Below are 18,445 nucleotides of genomic sequence, written 5' to 3'. Positions count from 1 at the left end.
TGATCCAAAACATGCCCAAAAGTAGTTTAGCTGCTCTCTAACTGCTCTAAACTACTAGGTGTGTTGCCTTGTAAACTACAGCGACCTTGGTCAGGAAATGAATCGACTCTTTTCGCTTCCAGAATATAATCTGAGTCGACTCCGAAATTGCTGGAATCGAGCAGCTCTGAGCGTCGACGTTGCATTCAGTTTCACGCATGCGTATATGCGTGCTGTGATAGTGCGCATGCGCTGGGATCACGCAGTATACAGGTCCATTTACAGGTTCTGTACAGTTAGTGTGTGTGTGTGTGTGTGTTGTAGGAGTGTGTTGTTGGAGTGTGTTGGTGTGTTGGTGTGTTGGTGTGTGTTCAGGTTCAGTTTGGATATGGAAGGTTTTGCAGCAGTGTTTATTTTATCGTTGCTGATTGGAGCCTTAATTATATTAGTAGCTTTAGCTGTTAGCAAACAGAAAGATAAACAACATGAACAAGTCCAACAGGACCAACCCGCAGCAAGTAAGTGTGTAAGTGTAAGTGTGTGTGTAAGTGTGTGTGTAAGTGTGTGTGTAAGTGTGTGTGTGTGTGTGTGTGTGTGTGTGTGTGTGTGTGTGTGTGTGTGTGTGTGTGTGTGTGTGTGTGTGTGTGTGTGTGTGTGTGTGTGTGTGTGTGTGTGTGTAAGTGTAAGTGTAAGTGTGTGTGTGTAAGTGTAAGTGTGTGTGTGTGTAAGTGTGTGTGTAAGTGTGTGTGTGTGTGTAAGTGTGTGTGTAAGTGTGTGTAAGTGTGTGTGTGTGTGTGTGTAAGTGTGTGTGTGTGTGTAAGTGTGTGTGTAAGTGTGTGTGTAAGTGTGTGTGTGTAAGTGTGTGTGTGTAAGTGTGTGTGTAAGTGTGTGTGTGTGTGTAAGTGTGTCTGTAAGTGTGTGTGTAAGTGTGTGTGTGTAAGTGTGTGTGTAAGTGTGTGTGTAAGTGTGTGTGTGTGTGTGTAAGTGTGTGTGTGTAAGTGTGTGTGTAAGTGTGTGTGTAAGTGTGTGTGTAAGTGTGTGTGTAAGTGTGTGTGTGTGTGTGTGTGTGTGTGTGTGTGTGTGTGTGTGTGTTATACAGAGGCTATAAAATTCATAAGAAAGAAAGTGAATTGTGTAGAATTGAACAGTAGCAGGAGATTTTGTTCAGACTGTCATGTCACAGTTAAGAGCTTTACAACCTACTGCTGCTCTGTAGGACCTAAAGTTCGGTTACAACTTGATGAACCCATCGGGACTCAATAACCAGCTTTTATCTGCTCCAGCCAGAGATCCGAGTGGCCAGCTGTAGCCTAGTGGTTAAGGTACTGGACCAGTGATCAGAAGGTTGCTGGTTCAAGCCCCACCACTGCCAGGTTGCTGCTGTTGGGCCCTTGAGCAAGGCCCTTAACCCTCAATTGCTCAGACTGTATACTGTAACTGTAGTGTAAGTCGCTTTGGATAAAGGCGTCTGCTAAATGCTGTAAATGTAAGTGTTTAAGGTGTGTTGCAACCATGCTGTAAACTAAGGAGCTGCTCACACCAAAAAAGGGCAATGTGTAGTTTCAAACTTACTGCACAGTAGCAATTCTGCACCTAGAAGCTTTTGCAGTCTCACCAGGACCTGCAAAAGACTTACAGGACAACCTGATGAAGACTGGGGCAAACATGTCAGTGGCACCATAAGAAGACTCCTTAACAACCAAAGACGTCATGACTGGACTCCACGATGTAAAAAAAAAACACAGGAAAGGTCGACTGGAATACGCCAGAAAGAATTTGGACAAACCTGGAGGGTTCTTGACCGTATCATTGGCATCATGGATTCCCAAAAATAGAGAGGCATTCTGAGGAGGAACGATCTGCACCATGTTAGTGTCACTGCAGTGTTGAGAATGATCCACCATCCCAGCATCAGACAAACGTCTGTCCATTGATGAGTTATGAGTGTGGAGACCACATGTGCAGAGCAGCAGATGGGATACAGTCAGTAATTGTCAGTTATTCTGTATGGAAGGTGTGGCTTATAAACTGGTGTCAGTTTCAAGCTCCTGAAATGCAGTCATGCATGATTAAACGCTGTTGAGCACAGAGCGAGTGAGGCCCTGCATTCATTCATTCATTTATTCACTTATTTATTTAGAGAGAAAAGTGATGCCGTGTTTTTACTTCCCGTAGAAATAAAAGACTTTTATTTCATCTTCACAGTATTTGTTATGATTTGTGTTTGTATTAATATCAGGTGAGAGTTTGGTGAAATCCGGTCCGTCTAAGAAGCAGCTGAAGCAGCAGCAGCGGCCCAAGAAAGACAAACCACAGCAGCACACGTTCAGCCATCAGCTGCTCGCTTCATCTCTAAAGGTACGATGTTACCACGCACCCACAACTTCAGCTTCAAATATCAGAGAGGGGTCAGGATTTGGACCAGACTGCCTCAGTCAAAACTTTAAATCTCCTCTCAAGGCTCTTGTGTGTCAGTACTGATTAATGTGTGAGTTTATTATTTATGTAATGTGTGTGTGTGTGTGTGTGTGTGTGTTATTTCAGAGTCACAATGGGAATATAACCTGCCTGGATTTCAGCAGTAATGGAAAATATTTGGCCTCGTGTGCTGACGACCGAACCGTGAGAATCTGGAGCACCAAAGATTTTCTGGATCGAGATCATAAATGTCTGCGCGCCAACGTGGAGTTTGACCATGCCACGCTCGTCCGCTTCAGTCCCGACTCTCGGTAAGAAATCCTTTTTTTACTTACACTGAAATATCCTCGAGAGGAAGCGAGGCAGAGATCGTGTCACAGTATTGACATTAACAGTAGGAACGGGCGTTAAGTGATTCTGGTTTCCTTTGGGTTTATTTTACTTGTTTCTTTTATGTTTTTAATGAATTTTCTTTGAACTTTAATTGAACAGGTGAGGTTTTATTGTGATGGCAAGTCATGCGTCCAATTATTTAATTTAAAATTATTAAGATGTAAATTAAATCCAGGTTGGAAAAACTTCAGATTTCATAGATATCGATGATCAGCACTGATTCATTAAATAAATAATATTAGTTATAATAATAATGATCTATTAATGGTTTATTACAGTTAATATTGTTAATATTTGGTTGTTTCTCTTCGTTCTTGCAGCGCTTTTATCACATGGCTGGCGAACGGAGAGACGATACGAATATTCAAGATGACTAAGAAAGACGACGGGACCTTCATTTTCAAAGCCGCTCCGGAGGACTTTCCCCAAAAACACAAAGGAATCGTCATCAACATCGCCATAGCAGAGACAGGTTCATTCCTCAGATATCTCTCTGATCTTAGTCTCATAATAATAATAATAGTATTATTATTATTGTACTAATTAAACATGCTGTTTACAGATGTTGGGTTTGATCTGAAATGCAGTCTTTTCTTTTTCTTTAAACTTCACTCTCAGGAGGTAGAAATTAAACTGAGCCCTAATAAAAGCTCTACCACCTTTAAACCAAAATCCCCCACAAGTTTCCCCAAACTTTTAATCTTGTTTGTTAGAAAGTCTGACCCTACGTGGCTTCTCTTATCCAAATATTATTTATACACATTAAGAGAGAATTGTTAACAGATCAGACACTTTTTAATAAAGTTCTAAATTAAATCTTTTTTCTAGGAAAGTTTATAATGACGGCGTCGGTCGACACCACCATACTGATCTGGGATCTGAAAGGAGAAGTTTTAGCTTCAATTAACACCAACCAGATGACCAACTCGTACACGGCGGTTTCACCCTGTGGCAGGTAAACGCCTCGATTACTAATATCATCAGTTAATCAACTCCAATTAATACATTTATTTCTTTTATTTAAGCACATTTATATGATGATATGAGTGTAATATTCTTATTTGCATCACTGATGTGTTATTAATGTTATTATTATTTTAATCATATTGTATTGTTATCAGGTTTGTAGCATCGTGTGGTTTCACTCCGGATGTGAAAGTGTGGGAGGTGTGTTTCACTAAATGCGGAGAGTTTAAAGAGGTCACTCGTGCCTTCGACCTGAAAGGACATAAGGCTGGAGTTTATCACTTCGACTTCTCCAACGACTCACGCAGGTTACACAACTGCACACAAACACATTTCATATTGTGTATCCGTCTTTTCACCCAATTTGGATATACTCGTGTATATATCACCATCTTTTACAGGTGTGATATTTTAATTATCGATCCACTTGTTTATCCACAGGATGGTGTCGGTATCTAAAGACGGCACGTGGAAGCTTTGGGACACCGATGTGGAGTACAAGAAGCAGCAGGACCCGTACCTGCTCCGGACTGTACCCTGTCAGGTTTCAGAGGGGAGTCGTGTCGCCCTGTCTCCGGACGGACGCGCCGTGGCGGTTTCTAACGGCAGAGACATTTACATGTACAGCGCGAACACGGGCGAGCTAGAGCAGGAGTTTCACAACGTTCACAGTGAGGACATCACCGACCTCAGATTCGATATCAATAACCGGTTTCTGGTGAGCACCGGCGACCGAGCCATCCGGGTCTTCCACAACGTGACGGGTTACCGTGCCGCCATCGAGGACATGGAGGCCATGCTGAAGAAGAGCACCAACAATGGTGTGAAGCAGAGGCTGCAGCAGCAGATCACCGACGCCCAGAAAGCTCTAGATTCTGTCCTCAATACACAAAAAAGCTGAGTGTTTGAGATGAAGGGTTTTTTTTAAGTTGTTGAGTGATTTTGGCATGTTGGTTTTAATAAATAAATCAATAGTGTTCTTAAGAGCTGTGGTTGTGTTTATAAATTAAATATTAAGGAGGTTTTGTTGTTTTTTGTTGAAATGTAATTCTGTTATTAATTGAATACAAGTTTTGTCAGATGTTTAAGATTAATCTGTATAAAACACAGATTAAGTATTAATACGGTTTAATAGTGAATCAGAGAGGTCGTAGCTTAGCAGATAAGGTACTGTATTAGTAATCAGTAGGTTGCTGGTTCAAGCACTGCTGTCAAGTTGCCACTGTTGGGCCCCTGAATAAGGCCCTTAACTCACAACTGCTCAAATTGCATTCAGTAATAATTTTAAATCACTTTCAGCTGAATAATGTAAAAATCTGGATCATATGAGGAGGAAAGATTGGGGAAGATGACTTTCACCAACAGTGTACTGTGAATTTACTTTGTGTGATTAGAAAACATTATTATTTGATTATTTATGTAACTTCAGGTATAAAGTTTAAACGAGATAAGCTAACAGGCTAAAAGATGACGGATCAGTCAGAAGGATTTGGTGAACTCTCGCGAGATTTTACCAGTCTGACTGGATTATGTAAACTCTCGCGATATTTCATGAGCCGGACCGTGAAAGTGACACGGCTGCGGCTAAGAGACGAGGCTAGCTACTTTCTACATTTCTACAGATTAAACATGTCGGGTCGTTCAGTTCGAGCGGAGACACGAAGTCGCGCTAAAGATGATATTAAGAAAGTGATGGCTGCTATAGAGAGAGTCCGCAGATGGTAAGTGTTTATAAACTTGATTAAGTGAGAAGAATAATTTTGTAAAGTAAAAGTTCCGAGTCGGAAGGGGAAAGGGGCGGGACTTGGTAAGAGGATCGGAGGTTGATTGACGGGTGAATTGACCAATGGCGTTAGACTTACGCGTGTTTCCACAGAATCAGGTGTCCTGTCTGTAGAGGAGAAACTGAAACCCATTTAATAACGTTTATATTATTTATTTATTAACATGTTCCTCATAATTAAAGGCATTTTAATGCTTATATAAGTGTTATCGTTCATTCTGAATTTATTATAAACAACGACAATAAAAAGTTGACACTTGTAGAGGACGTGGATTTAATAGAAGTTTTTAAATTCTGTTTTTGCTTCTGTCTTTCGTGATTAAATGAAAAGTTTATAATTTAATAGTTTCATGTTTTCTGAAATGTACAGGTTCAAAAATATACAAGCCTCGAATATATCATGCAATAGAGCATACTTCTAATATATTATGCACCACATCCTTGACAGTAGGTACAATGTTGTTGGGTTTGAATACCTCTGCATGTCATCCAAACAAACCTCTGCTTATTGTGGCCAAATAAACACGTAAATCCCTCTTATCTTTCTCAATGTGATCAAGAACCTAGTTTAGTCGAGCTTTAAGGTGCTGAGTTTGGACCAGGAGTTTCTTTCTTGTATGGCAGCTTTCAAGCCAATGGTGATATAAAGCTGGCTCAACTGTGGACAGTGACGTCCACACGTTAAACAATTTTAGTATGGTTTTTTTTCACTGGCAAAAAGACCACTGTTCCATGTACCTGTAGCCTACTTAAGGCTGTATGTGATTTATTTAGGAATGAATTTGCTCACCTGTAGGTCATTACTGGTCTTACTGGTCATTTATATTAAATTTAATGTTATTTCAGGGAGAAGAAGTGGGTGACGGTGGGAGATACGTCTTTAAGAATATTTAAATGGGTTCCTGTCGTGGACACCAAAGAGGTACAGCACGTCAGAGCTACACAGAGCAGAAACTCACCGTATTTATCATTCACTTCACCTTCATTCATTCAGCAAAATCTGATGATCAAATACAGGAAATACACATAAAGTCATTTAATTACAGATTATCAATAACAAATATTATAATGCACAGTATTTGGGGTGGTCCAGCAGGTTGTGTGGTCACCTCCCATATACTGTACTACAAAAAAAACTATAAACAATAACAATACAACAATACAATACAAACAGTATTTATTATAATAAAGGACTGAAAATCACATAACACACATGCATTTATAGAAATTAATACAATAAATACAAAATATTTATATTATATATTATATATTTTTACCAGAAAGAGAAGAGTAAAGTACCTGGAGCTGCAGCGATTCAGAGAAACAGTTTCCCATCAGAGGAAACATCAGAAAACTCCTGTCCTGGACTCCTCGATTATCAAGGTACCTTCCTGACCCTCCGTTAGCGTTTACACTGTGAGCTTTATTACACTAGTATAACCAGGTAACAGAAACCGTTAATCCCACGTGTGTGTGTGTGTCTGTAGATGAGAACAGCAGTCAGAGTTCACTGTCAGATTCCTTCCAGTTGAAGCCGGCCGTGTTGGACAGCAGTACCAACTCCAGCCCTCAACGCAGCGAACCCGTCAGCCCCGCTACACACTCACACACACACTCACACACACACTCACACACTCACCAGTACCGGCCAGACGATCCCCAGCCACCCACCCTGGGTCAGGAGTGTATGGAGGGTACGGAACCTGCACACACACACACACACACACACACACAGTGATTACAAAGCTATGTGAGTGTCATGCTGTCAGTCCATGATTACAGCAGTAATGAGGAATCACTTCAGCCCACCAGTATATTATTATATTATATTATCAATAATATTTCTTATTGATAATCTTCAATTAAATAACTTTATTAACTTTAGTGAGTTTGCTTGTGTGTTTTCTGTATTTGATAATAAAGCAATAATAACTTCTCACCAACAAACCCAGACCCGATTACTGAAACCATAACCAGCAGCACTGGGGACCAAGATCTGAACTAAAAATGACTTTTGATGATGAGTTTTAATCCCTGAGTGTGAAACCCAGCTGATATTCTGATGAATGATTGTTTGTGTGTTTGAGCAGCACCGTCTCAGCAGCAGGAAACGACTGATGAACCACCAACACTGATCAAGGAAGATGTTCTACCCAGCACTGCTCAGGTAAAACACCTCACTGTATAAAATTCACAGTGTTGGTACAGAGAAGTACAGAGGAACCTCAATTTAACGGATTTCTGATTTAACAGACGGAATCTGGAAAAGCGAACGTCCGGTTCCATTGTTTAAAATAACTGTTAGAAGCGTATTGATACCAGTAGTTGAATGATCGTCCACTAGTCGGCCCTCGCCTCTTTGTTTACATGAGTGATAGTTTTGCCCCCCCTTGAAAAAACCCCTCACTGTTTAGTGCTCCCCCCTTTAGTCCGTTAAGTCGAGGTTCCTCTGTATCTGGTGCATTATTATGTGGACGTGAGCTGTAATTATTCCTCCTCTATTTCTACAGGAGCAGGAGGAGGAGAGCTGTGGAGCTCCACCACTGAAGAGAGTGTGTACTGAACACACATCTGTAATCAAGTTCACTAGTTAACACACACACACACACTCACACACACATACACACACAGATAATCAGTGGGACAGTGAGTCGCTGAATCCGGACCAGATGATAACAGATCAATAAATAAACGATCAGGTTTTTGTTCCTGTAACCGGAGGATTCATCAATAATGTGAAACTGCAGTGAAATAAAATCCTCGTACTGTCTGATGCTAACGTTTTCACACCTCTGCTCAAATTCAGCGTTTCGTTTAGTGGAAATCAGTGAACACTCGGGGTGGGGGGGACTGGGGCAGTGCTCTTTTTTTTGCACCACAGACCAATTTCATATAAGATATAATTTCACGGACCAGCGGGGGCGGCAGGGTTTAACAATACTGTGAGATGCTGCTCCCACCTAGTGGTGATAGGAGACAATAACACCATAATGAAAGCAGTAAAAACTACTTTTCTAGTGATGTCTAATTATTAATAAATGGCCCACGGACCGGTACCGGTCTGCGGCCTGGTGGTTGGGGACCACTGCGCTAGTGAACCACTCTCATGTCTGAGAGTTTAGCATGTTCCTCTGTACATCCACCGCTGTGCATGCACAACAAGTTTGTGTTCACTTGTTCTCACTTGAAATGAATGAAACGCTGATTTCGGCCAGACGTGTCCAAACTTTTTTGCACAAGTGTAATTCAGCGTGATATATTGCTGTACTCTAGAGCAGCGCCCACCAGGGACCGGTTTCATATAAGACAGAATTTCACAGACCGGCGGGGGCGGGAGGATTTAATATAGAACAATAATACTTCTTACACATGATGGAAAAGCAGTGGAACCCTGAGCTTTTTCACTGCACTGAGACGCTGCTCCCACCTAGTGGTGACAGGAGACAATAACACCTGAAGTGTTACGAACACTGGAAATGGAAGCGGCGTTCTCATTGCTCTTGTAGCGTCTTTAATTATTAATTCTTTCTGTGCGGCCCGGTAATAAATGACACACAGCCGGTGGTTGGAGAGCACTGCTCATTATGGACCGATAAACCCATCTAACCAGCTTAGCAGATCCACAGGCAGATTTTTATTTATTACTTTAGTTCTGCTGAACCTGCTGTATGTTTTTCTTGGTTGTGGTTCAGATTTAAATGTAGAATTTATTTTAACAGCTACTCGCTTAATTTTATATTTACGATCCTGTTAGTGAAAACGATGCATTTTAAATTCTGTTATTTTCAAAGATGTGAAACATGTTGATGATTTCTGGAGGATCTTTATCTTCTGTCTATGTTCCCGTTTCTGTTAAATTCATTCTTTTATTTACTTTTATTAGAATGTTTGTGTGATTTTCATGATCATGTTTAGAATATTCATCACTGGAACTGACATTTAGTGTTTGGTGTTTGTAATTGTACACTGGTTTAGTAGCACACGACTGCTTTTATTATTATTATTATTATTATTATTTAAATGTCATTAAAATATTAAATCCTCCTCAATGTTTCTGTTTCCTGTTTATTTCTGTGTAATACACGAGGGATCTTCAGAAAGTTTCCTCACTTTTATATTGTGGTTATAAGCGGTGAGGGAGGAGGAGGAGGAGGAATCACTCTGTTCTGTTTGGTTCTGTTCTGTTTGGTTCTGTTCTGTTTGGTTCTGTTCTGTTTGGTTTTGTTCTGTTTGGTTTTGTTTTGTTCTGTTTGGTTCTGTTCTGTTTGGTTTTGTTCTGTTTGGTTCTGTTCTGTTTGGTTCTGTTCTGTTTGGTTCTGTTCTGTTTGGTTTTGTTCTGTTCTGTTCTGTTTGGTTCTGTTCTGTTTGGTTTTGTTCTGTTTTCTGTTTGGTTTTGTTCTGTTTGGTTCTGTTCTGTTTGGTTCTGTTCTGTTTGGTTCTGTTCTGTTTGGTTCTTTTCTGTTTGGTTCTGTTCTGTTTGGTTCTGTTCTGTTTGGTTCTGTTCTGTTTGATTTTTTTCTGTTTGGTTCTGTTCTGTTTGGTTCTGTTCTGTTTGGTTTTGTTCTGTTTGGTTCTGTTCTGTTCTGTTTTGTTCTGTTTGGTTCTGTTCTGTTTGGTTTGGTTCTGTTCTGTTTGGTTCTGTTTGGTTTGGTTCTGTTTGGTTCTGTTCTGTTTGGTTCTGTTCTGTTTTGTTCTGTTTGGTTTTGTTCTGTTTGGTTTTGTTCTGTTTGGTTTTGTTCTGTTTGGTTCTGTTCTGTTTGGTTTTGTTCTGTTCTGTTTGGTTCTGTTCTGTTCTGTTCTGTAGTAATCACTCGAGACTGAGAGACGCTTATAGTCCTGATTTAGCTCCATCTGATTTCCACCTTTTTGGAGGCTGAAAGAAGCTTTAAGAGGAAGAAGATTTTCATGTGATGATGATGTGAAAGCACCGGCGCATCAGCGGCTACAAGCTCAACCGAAAACAGCATTAAAATTGTAAATGGTTAAAAAGTGATGGAGTTTGTTTTTGCACCAGTTTCCCAATGCACCACCATCGTGCTTTACAGGAGGTACAGTGTTGTTGGGGTTGAATGCCTCACCTGTTCTTCACCAAACATCAAACATCGTCCTGCTACTTGTATTAAAGTCTCTTCATCACAAAACTCCTCCAGGCGTCAGTCTAAAAACCCAAACCACACTGTACCTACTGTGAAGCACGGTGGTGGTGGAGCCGAAATAATAAACACAGTTAACGGAATTGACAAAACAAATTTATTGACCAACAATAAATAAACACACATAAAAACTCAGAACGATTTCACTCCTGTTCTTTATCCTCGCCGTGAGTGATCACGTAGCACAGATTCTTATAGTCCAGGTTTCCCGCCACGTCCAGAGGGAAGTTCGTGAACATCTGATTTACCTGCAAGAGTCAGAAACACACAAAATTAGTCGTATCCGAGTCCCCTATGCTGTCTTTATTATCCCCCGTCTCTGTGCAGCGCCATCGATCAGCCAGCTGAGCCGATCGTCGTCCGTATAGCCGCCCCGCTAAATCTCTCACCTCTGCCTCCGTGAATTTATCCGCCTGCGACATGAGATGGTACTTGATCCTGAAAAATACGAAAGAGAAACAACATCACAACATTTTCTCCCAATCGAACCCTCAATTCTACCATCCGTGACCCCTTTGACTCTTGTCTAATTCGGACCACATCGTTTCCCCTTTCAGTATGCAGCACCCGCACACAGTTGTACAGCAGTACTGCACTACTGCCCTCCCTCAGGCACAGCCAGTAAACAGGCATGTAAACAGCACCATCTAGTGGTGGCTGCTTGTCTTTGTCCGGTGACCAACTTATTTCACCATAAGCTCTAAGTACACGCCCATGTGAAGCATGCTTGACTGTGGACAGGTTCTTATCTATGACAGACCAGGCCTATCTGATCTAGTACTCACTCCTCTCCTTTGATGATTCCCGTTCCCTCTGGGTCGAAAATCTTGAAGGCGGACAGGATGTTCTCCTCCGGATCCGTTCCTACAGAACCACAAAAGAATGTTATATACTGTTTTATTTCTGCATTTTCTCCCAGTTTAGTCGTAGCCCGTTCCTCTTCCTCTGCTGGAGACCCCGATGGTGTACGAGGAGGGTATATTCCCCTGATACGCTCTCCCTCCGATGCGTGCGCTCCACCGACCCCTTCTTATCCCCCCGTACTTCAGTGGATCGGTCTCGCACACGGAGAGTCACGCGCTGATCAGGCGCCTCGGACTACTAACCAGCGTCCTTACAAAGCCTCAAAGACCCCGCCCCCTTTTAGTCACGTCTTTTCCCACCCAGCAGACTAGGGACTGATTTTGTCTGCTACACCATCTAGGGGGCACTAATGCCATGACCGGTTCTGTTTGGTTTTCGTACCTTTGAGCTTCTCTCCGAACATGCTGAGGAAGATGGTGAAGTTGATGGGACCGGCAGCTTCCTTCAGCATCTCATCCAGCTCGTCGTTCCCCACGTTCAGACGTCCTGTAAAATAAATCAGGAAAATAAAATAAAGTTAAATCTACAGAAACGTTTACAGAATATCGCTGAGTGTCGTAAAGCTCTGCAGGAATAACGGGCGGATTGTTTTTCTCTCGTACCCAGAGCGGCGAAGGTGTCTCTCAGGTCGTTTTTGTCGATGAATCCGTCTCTGTTCTGGTCCATGATGGTAAAAGCCTGAAGTCATCGTGAGAACATTTATTAGAAATATTTATTCCACTAATATCAGTCAGTAATAAACATCATTATTATTATTATTATTATTTTCATTATTATTATATTTTCTACCTCTTTGAACTCCTGGATCTGAGACTGCTCGAACATGCTGAACACGTTGGAGCTCACGGCTTCCTTCTTCTTAGCCTTCTTGGGTGCCTGTAATGTAAACAACGGTGTTATCAGAACCGCTTCTTTTCACCAGTGGCAGAAAGAGTTGTGTCTGTAAAGCATCTGGGGGCCCGGTTGAGATTCGAACCCAGGTATCTGGAGTGGTGGCTGTGTTGGTATGTACTCTTAATCTTCTGTGTGAGTATCGGTGCCCAGTCACATTTCCTGGCACGAATAACAACTCAATGTTTAGGAGTCTGGACTAACAATCACTAGGCTGTGAGTTTAAACCCCTGTTGGGCCCCTGAGTGCAGCAGCAGTTTCCACACCAGGATTACCTGTGGTGGTCATGCCAACAGTGGTGGCACTAATGCAGGAATGCAGGAGGAGATTTCATACAATTTATACTAATAAAAATTCATATACATTAATAAAATCTAAATTCCTATATTAGTACCACCCCCAACATTCCTTCCTGAAAAGGACCCTGGCATGGGCACCATGGATGAGAGCCCACGGTGGTAACATGCCCATTCTAGGAATGTCTGTCACATAATTACTGTCACATAAAGTAAAAAAATAATAATTTACTGAATCATATTCTCAATAAATGTATGAAATGAATGACTGCAAATACACAGTCTGTTTCCTGCCCACGCCAAGGGGCATAACCACCACCATAACCACCAAAACCACCCTAACCACCAACATAACCACCATAACATGGTGCAGAAGCTCTTGGGTACTGTTATAGGTAATAAAAACATCAACATGTATTCCAACCAAACCAAAATCTACATCCATACACCATGATCTGTGAACAATAAATAAATAATAAACCCAAATCAATTTTCATTCCCCAGATTGATGCCACCCTGAACCGGCACGAGCTCCTCTGCATGTTGGCGAGTTAGTTCTAATGATCCCCGTGGCAGTGAGAGAGTCTTGTACCCACCATGATGTCCTGGTGCGCTGGTGGTTCCTCCCGGTGCTGCTGGCAGAGGTGATGATGTGACGCTCTGAGATCTCTGCTCCTCTTTATATACCGCTCACTTCCTCCGCCGGGTCTATGTTTAGATGAAAGAGGAGGAACAACAGGGCATTGTTTCCTTATAGAGAACACACACACCCCTCCAAATACCCCCCAATACCACCCATACCAACATCTAAACCCCCCCCACACACACACACACACACATGCTTGGCTATTGTAAAGGACAGATGCTAGGTGAAGGCCTGCTATCTTAAGATCACAGTGTGTGTGTGTGTGTGTGTGTGTGTGTGCGTGTGTGTGTGTGTGTGTGTGTGTGTGTGTGTGTGTGTGTGTGTGCCCCCACATGTCAGGGTCATAATTAGATGCTGGTGTGTTTGTGTTATTTCAGTGATGGAATTTTAACCCGGTAGAATCTGGGACCGTATCTCCTCTCTACAGGAGCTCCTCAGCGCTTCACCTCATCGTTTCCTTTCTGTTATTAATGTTAATATTGACATTATTTTTGGGAGGGGGGGCGAGGGGAGGGGGTTGGGGGGTCAGGCATGGGGCGATGGTGTGTGATGGGTGATGACCTGTGTGTCCTAAACCGAGCGTGTTTTTGTAAGGCCGTGTGTCGTGTCCAAATTGGTTCATGTTCCCATCGTCTCTGTGATCAGGGGAAAGAATCTGACATGAAGCACATGGCCAAAAGTATGTGGACGCCCTCTTAATCACCTTTTTGTGTTTCAGCCTTACATCAATAACAGTGTATACATTCATTCTGTACAATAAATACAGGAAGCTTAGTTTGGGTCGTCAATCTGGGCTCTGCTCTGCAGCAACTGTTGGACTCCTGAGCGAGGCCCTTAACCCTCTCAGCTCCAGGGGTGCCGTACAATGACTGACCCTACACTATGACCCCCATGTAATTTAATTGTACTGAACATGTATATTTATATAAGGGGGCAGTTGTAGCCTAGTGGTTAAGGTACCAGACTAGTATTCGAAAGGTCGATGATTCAAGTCCCACTGTTGGGCCCTTGAGCAAGGCCCTTAACTTTCAATTGCTTAGACAGTTCACTGTCACAGTACTGTAAGTCACTTTGTATAAAAGCGTCTGCTGAATACTGAAATGTATGTGATGTATATATGACAGATGAATGTTCTCCTGCTTCTAATTGATCTGATTTGAACTTTAAATAATTTGGATCTCAGCGTAACTGATACTGTATTTTTATTTTAGTTCATTTTCATGTTTTACCACCAGTTTATCCTGGTCAGGGTCACAGCAGGTCGGGTTTCCCCAGAATCACTGGGTGCAGTGGAGTAACACACCCCATACAGGACGCCGAGCCATCGCCAGCCCTCGTCCACCCTGGTTTAGTACCTGGAGGTGCTTCACATAGTCCAGAATAAAATCTGTACAGAACATGATCTGTGTCTCCAGATTTCTTCTGGACGGAGAGATCTGGAAATCTGGAGACCTAATTTGGTCAATAGAAGAAATAAGAAGAAGACGTGAAATGCTTGAGTTCTGAAATACTTCTGAGTTACAGGCGTGATAATAACACTAATAAATATTCTGGTCTTCTGACAGCTTCACAGGTTCCTACACACACACACACACACACACACACACTACAGTTTCAGTTGTGTTTGCCAACTTGAATCGCTGGCATGACTGGCACAGAGAGGGGAAATGTGGCAACGTTCAGCTTTGACGTCTGAATCTGATCATCAGACGTTTCTTAATTTGGGAAGCAGGAACTTCTGATGTTCAAGAAGACGTTGATGCTTCGATTGAAGCTTCTTGTTAGTTTGTTGTGTCCAAACACCAGAAGCAACCCAGTGATTAAGATGTGGGAATATTAATCAAAAGGTTGCTGGTTCAAGTCCTACCGAGTCTACTTAAGAAGACCCTTAATCTCCAAACTGCTTGTGATATGAATATGGATGAATAATCCAGAGACTTTGGTTGTATTGAGGCATGTTGGGGTGGGGTGGGGAGTGACACAACAGGAGTTTAAAGGACTTGAGTGTTTATTCAGGAGTTTCCTTCTCAGAAGTACGAGATTCCTGGTTTGATTTTAATAATCAAGCTTCATGATGTTCTCCAGAAAAAACTCCAGTATTAAAACCAGTTTACTTTAATGAGGGTTTTAGGTGCCTTTTGTGCTAAAACAGCTGTGAACCAGTAACACCAGTAAACGACATCTCACCCCAACACCCTGAATCCCTCACTGGTCCCTCAGACCACCCACACGTGCTCTGATCTTCTGAAGGAACCAAACAGCTGATGAAGAAGATCGATCACACCCGAGCAGCTACTCAAATCTGATGCCTTTAACAAGAACTTGTTGGGAGTTGCAAAAAGTATGTGAACACCACTTCTAATTACTGGGTTCAGATGTTTCATGCGTTTGACAATGACCACAATCACCGCGTCCCTGTGCTCAAAACAAGGTCCATAAAACCATGATTTGAAAAGTCTGGTGGCCTAAAAGCTCTAAACATATTTGGGATGAATTGGAGTGTCGGTTCTCAGCCAGGTTTTTAATCCAACATCTGTACCTGACCTTGGACCAGAGGAGCTGAGGCTGTTATAGCTGCGTGGGGGGACTCTATATTAAAGACTGCGGTTTTGAAATGTTCAACAAATGTGAGTGTGTATCACTTAATAACCGGCTGTGACACTTTTAGCAGCAACAACTGCAGCCGAGCTGAAGATCTGAAGCTCTTTTACACTGTGGTGGAATTTTGGTCAACTCTTCTCATGACGATGTTTCTGCTTCATTAGATCTTTTAGCTTCTTCACATCTTCTGATGATTCAACAGACCTGCAGTAAACAAGCCTGGGAGGGTCGAGTCCAGTGAAAGCTAATAATTCATTGATTGATTGATTGATTGAGAAACATGGGACAAATACTTAAAACAACCAGGTAATCATCAATAAAGACTTTAGATTTGTTGGTTAGTTTTAATATGAGATCTATACTGGACCCCCTGCTGCTTCTTTGGTCTGACAGGACTCTGGGAGGCACGGTGGTGGTGGAGAGTTATAGAGGCACAGTGTGTCTGGAACGTGAGCGGCAGTAATAAAGTAAATAAGCTGTAATAGACGCTCGATTGTGTTTAAACGTCTGATGTGTAATAAATTCAGTGCTGGCAGCAGCTGGAGGGAGATTCGCCCTACTCCACATTTGTGATGAACAGGCAGTCCTTGACTTCTCCACCTGCTGTTCTCTAACACCCAACATGGTAAATACCACACACACACACACACACACACACACACACACACACACACAGTGCTAAAAGCAGTGTGAGTTGTTATACACTGGCAGGTCGAAGTTTCTGCTCCACTAAAAAAAAAATTTCAGCTGATCAATTTATTAGTAATGTTCATAAGCATTATATAATAATAATAATAAATAATAATAATAAATAATGAAAATAATAATAAATAATAATCCTTTAATAAAATGTTAGATGCCAAATAAAAATAAACATTTAATAAACCAATTATTATAAACATTTATAATAAACATTAATGATGAACTTTTATTAGGTTTTTTTTAATGTTTAATTTTAAAATAAATATATTTTGTAGTTTTTTTTTTATTCATGATAGAACTGTATTAGATAGTTTAGAAGATGTAAGTAGGTTATATAAATAGATTATTAGTTTTGTTTATGTATGGAGGTAGGAGCGCGGGTCGCCTCACAGCAAGAATGGCTTGGGTTCAATTCCCAGGTGGACGGTCCGAGTCCTTTCTTTGTGTAGTTTGTCTGTGTGGGGTTTCTCATGAATCATGGGTAACCTGTAACTACATGTCCTGTCTTGAATGAAAAAACGTGAAAAACATCACATTATAATACTAATAAATAAATAAATAAATAAATAAATAAGTGAATAAATAAATAAATAAATAAGTGAATAAATAAATAAGTGAATAAATAAATAAATAAATAAGTGAATAAATAAATAAATAAATAAGTGAATAAATAAATAAATAAATAAGTGAATAAATAAATAAGTGAATAAATAAATAAATAAGTGAATAAATAAATAAATAAGTGAATAAATAAATAAATAAATAAGTGAATAAATAAATAAATAAATAAGTGAATAAATAAATAAGTGAATAAATAAATAAATAAATAAATGTACAGAGGTGATGAATGAGGACTAGACAGATCAGCTTTACTGTGGTTGAAAGTGTAAGTGTGTATCTGAGCCGCTAGAGGGCGACACAAACTCATTCTGTTCAGATATTCCAGTTACATTTTCAGCATTTTATCCAAAGCGACTTACACAATGAGCAACTGAGGGTTAAGGGCCTTGCTCAGGGACCCAACAGTGGCAACTTGGTGGTGGCGGGGCTTGAACCGGCAACCTTCTGTTTACTAGTCCAGTACCTTAACCACTGAGCTATCACTGGCCCTTCCAATGATTCCAATACATACTACATACAGTACAGTACAGTATACATACAGCACATTTCAAACAAATAAAAAAATAATGTTTTATTAATTATTTAAGGTTGAGTTAGAAACTTACTGTAGTTTCTGATTTTAACATTTATTATTAGTACAAAATATTTTATTTTGAGAGAAAAGCAGTGTTATTAAAGAGTGTTAAGGTACTTTCTGCCTTTACAGTTTTAATGTATTAATGTAAGCTATAAAGAATGCTTTAAAAGATTAGAAATTTGGTCTAATATTCATACATTTATAACAATGAATGTGATATTTGGATAATATTAAGAGAAGGTTGACAATATAAATCCCGTCAGAATTTATTATATCACTTAATTATCCCAAATAGAATAAATTCAATTTTTAATTTAAAGTTATGGTTAATTTTCCTATTAATAAAATTATTTAGACTAAACAAAATGTGCAGTCCCAAAATAGGTGAATAAAAGATTCTTTATATTTGTGACAAAATGAACATTCAGTATTTATATATTTTTTAAATTTAGCAATAGTTTTATTGAGTGAGTGAGTAAACATCTGTGCAGAATCCTTTAGTTACTTCACTTATCTTATTTGTAAACAAAATATTTGGTAAAAGCCGGTGATGTT

The 18,445-nt window shown here is 40.6% G+C and overlaps 3 protein-coding genes across 4 annotated transcripts; 2 read left to right on the top strand and 1 right to left on the bottom strand.

Annotated features, from left to right (window-relative positions):
• The first annotated feature begins 253 nt into the window (after window positions 1–253).
• Window positions 254–4,740, top strand: tbl2 (transducin beta like 2). Its single transcript, XM_063013998.1, has 7 exons — window positions 254–497; window positions 2,219–2,337; window positions 2,524–2,708; window positions 3,111–3,262; window positions 3,619–3,745; window positions 3,912–4,064; window positions 4,198–4,740. The coding sequence occupies exons 1-7, from the start codon at window positions 368–370 to the stop codon at window positions 4,655–4,657; spliced, it is 1,326 nt and encodes a 441-aa protein (XP_062870068.1). The 5' UTR covers window positions 254–367; the 3' UTR covers window positions 4,658–4,740.
• Window positions 4,741–5,351: 611 nt separating this feature from the next.
• bcl7ba (BAF chromatin remodeling complex subunit BCL7B a) lies at window positions 5,352–8,363 on the top strand. 2 transcript variants are annotated; one of them, XM_063014153.1, is made up of 6 exons: window positions 5,352–5,477; window positions 6,386–6,461; window positions 6,820–6,922; window positions 7,027–7,233; window positions 7,630–7,706; window positions 8,050–8,363. In XM_063014153.1, exons 1-6 carry the CDS (start codon window positions 5,386–5,388, stop codon window positions 8,131–8,133), a joined length of 639 nt encoding a protein of 212 aa, XP_062870223.1. In that variant the 5' UTR covers window positions 5,352–5,385; the 3' UTR covers window positions 8,134–8,363. The 2 variants fall into 2 exon arrangements, with proteins under 2 accessions (XP_062870223.1, XP_062870224.1); XM_063014154.1 differs by having other exon boundaries at window positions 5,390–5,477; window positions 6,386–6,499.
• A 2,412-nt stretch (window positions 8,364–10,775) lies between these two features.
• On the bottom strand, window positions 10,776–13,387 carry myl10 (myosin, light chain 10, regulatory). The gene is made up of 7 exons (XM_063014825.1): window positions 13,340–13,387; window positions 12,346–12,432; window positions 12,159–12,234; window positions 11,938–12,042; window positions 11,478–11,556; window positions 11,082–11,130; window positions 10,776–10,940 (listed from the first exon to the last, which is right to left on the bottom strand). The coding sequence occupies exons 1-7, from the start codon at window positions 13,340–13,342 to the stop codon at window positions 10,836–10,838; spliced, it is 504 nt and encodes a 167-aa protein (XP_062870895.1). The 5' UTR covers window positions 13,343–13,387; the 3' UTR covers window positions 10,776–10,835.
• Window positions 13,388–18,445: the final 5,058 nt, after the last annotated feature.

Source organism: Trichomycterus rosablanca, chromosome 18, assembly GCF_030014385.1.
Source record: "Trichomycterus rosablanca isolate fTriRos1 chromosome 18, fTriRos1.hap1, whole genome shotgun sequence".
In the NCBI taxonomy this organism is placed as follows: domain Eukaryota; kingdom Metazoa; phylum Chordata; class Actinopteri; order Siluriformes; family Trichomycteridae; genus Trichomycterus; species Trichomycterus rosablanca.
The sequence above is the reverse complement of the archived record's forward strand: the minus strand, read 5'-3'. Positions and strand labels throughout refer to the sequence as shown.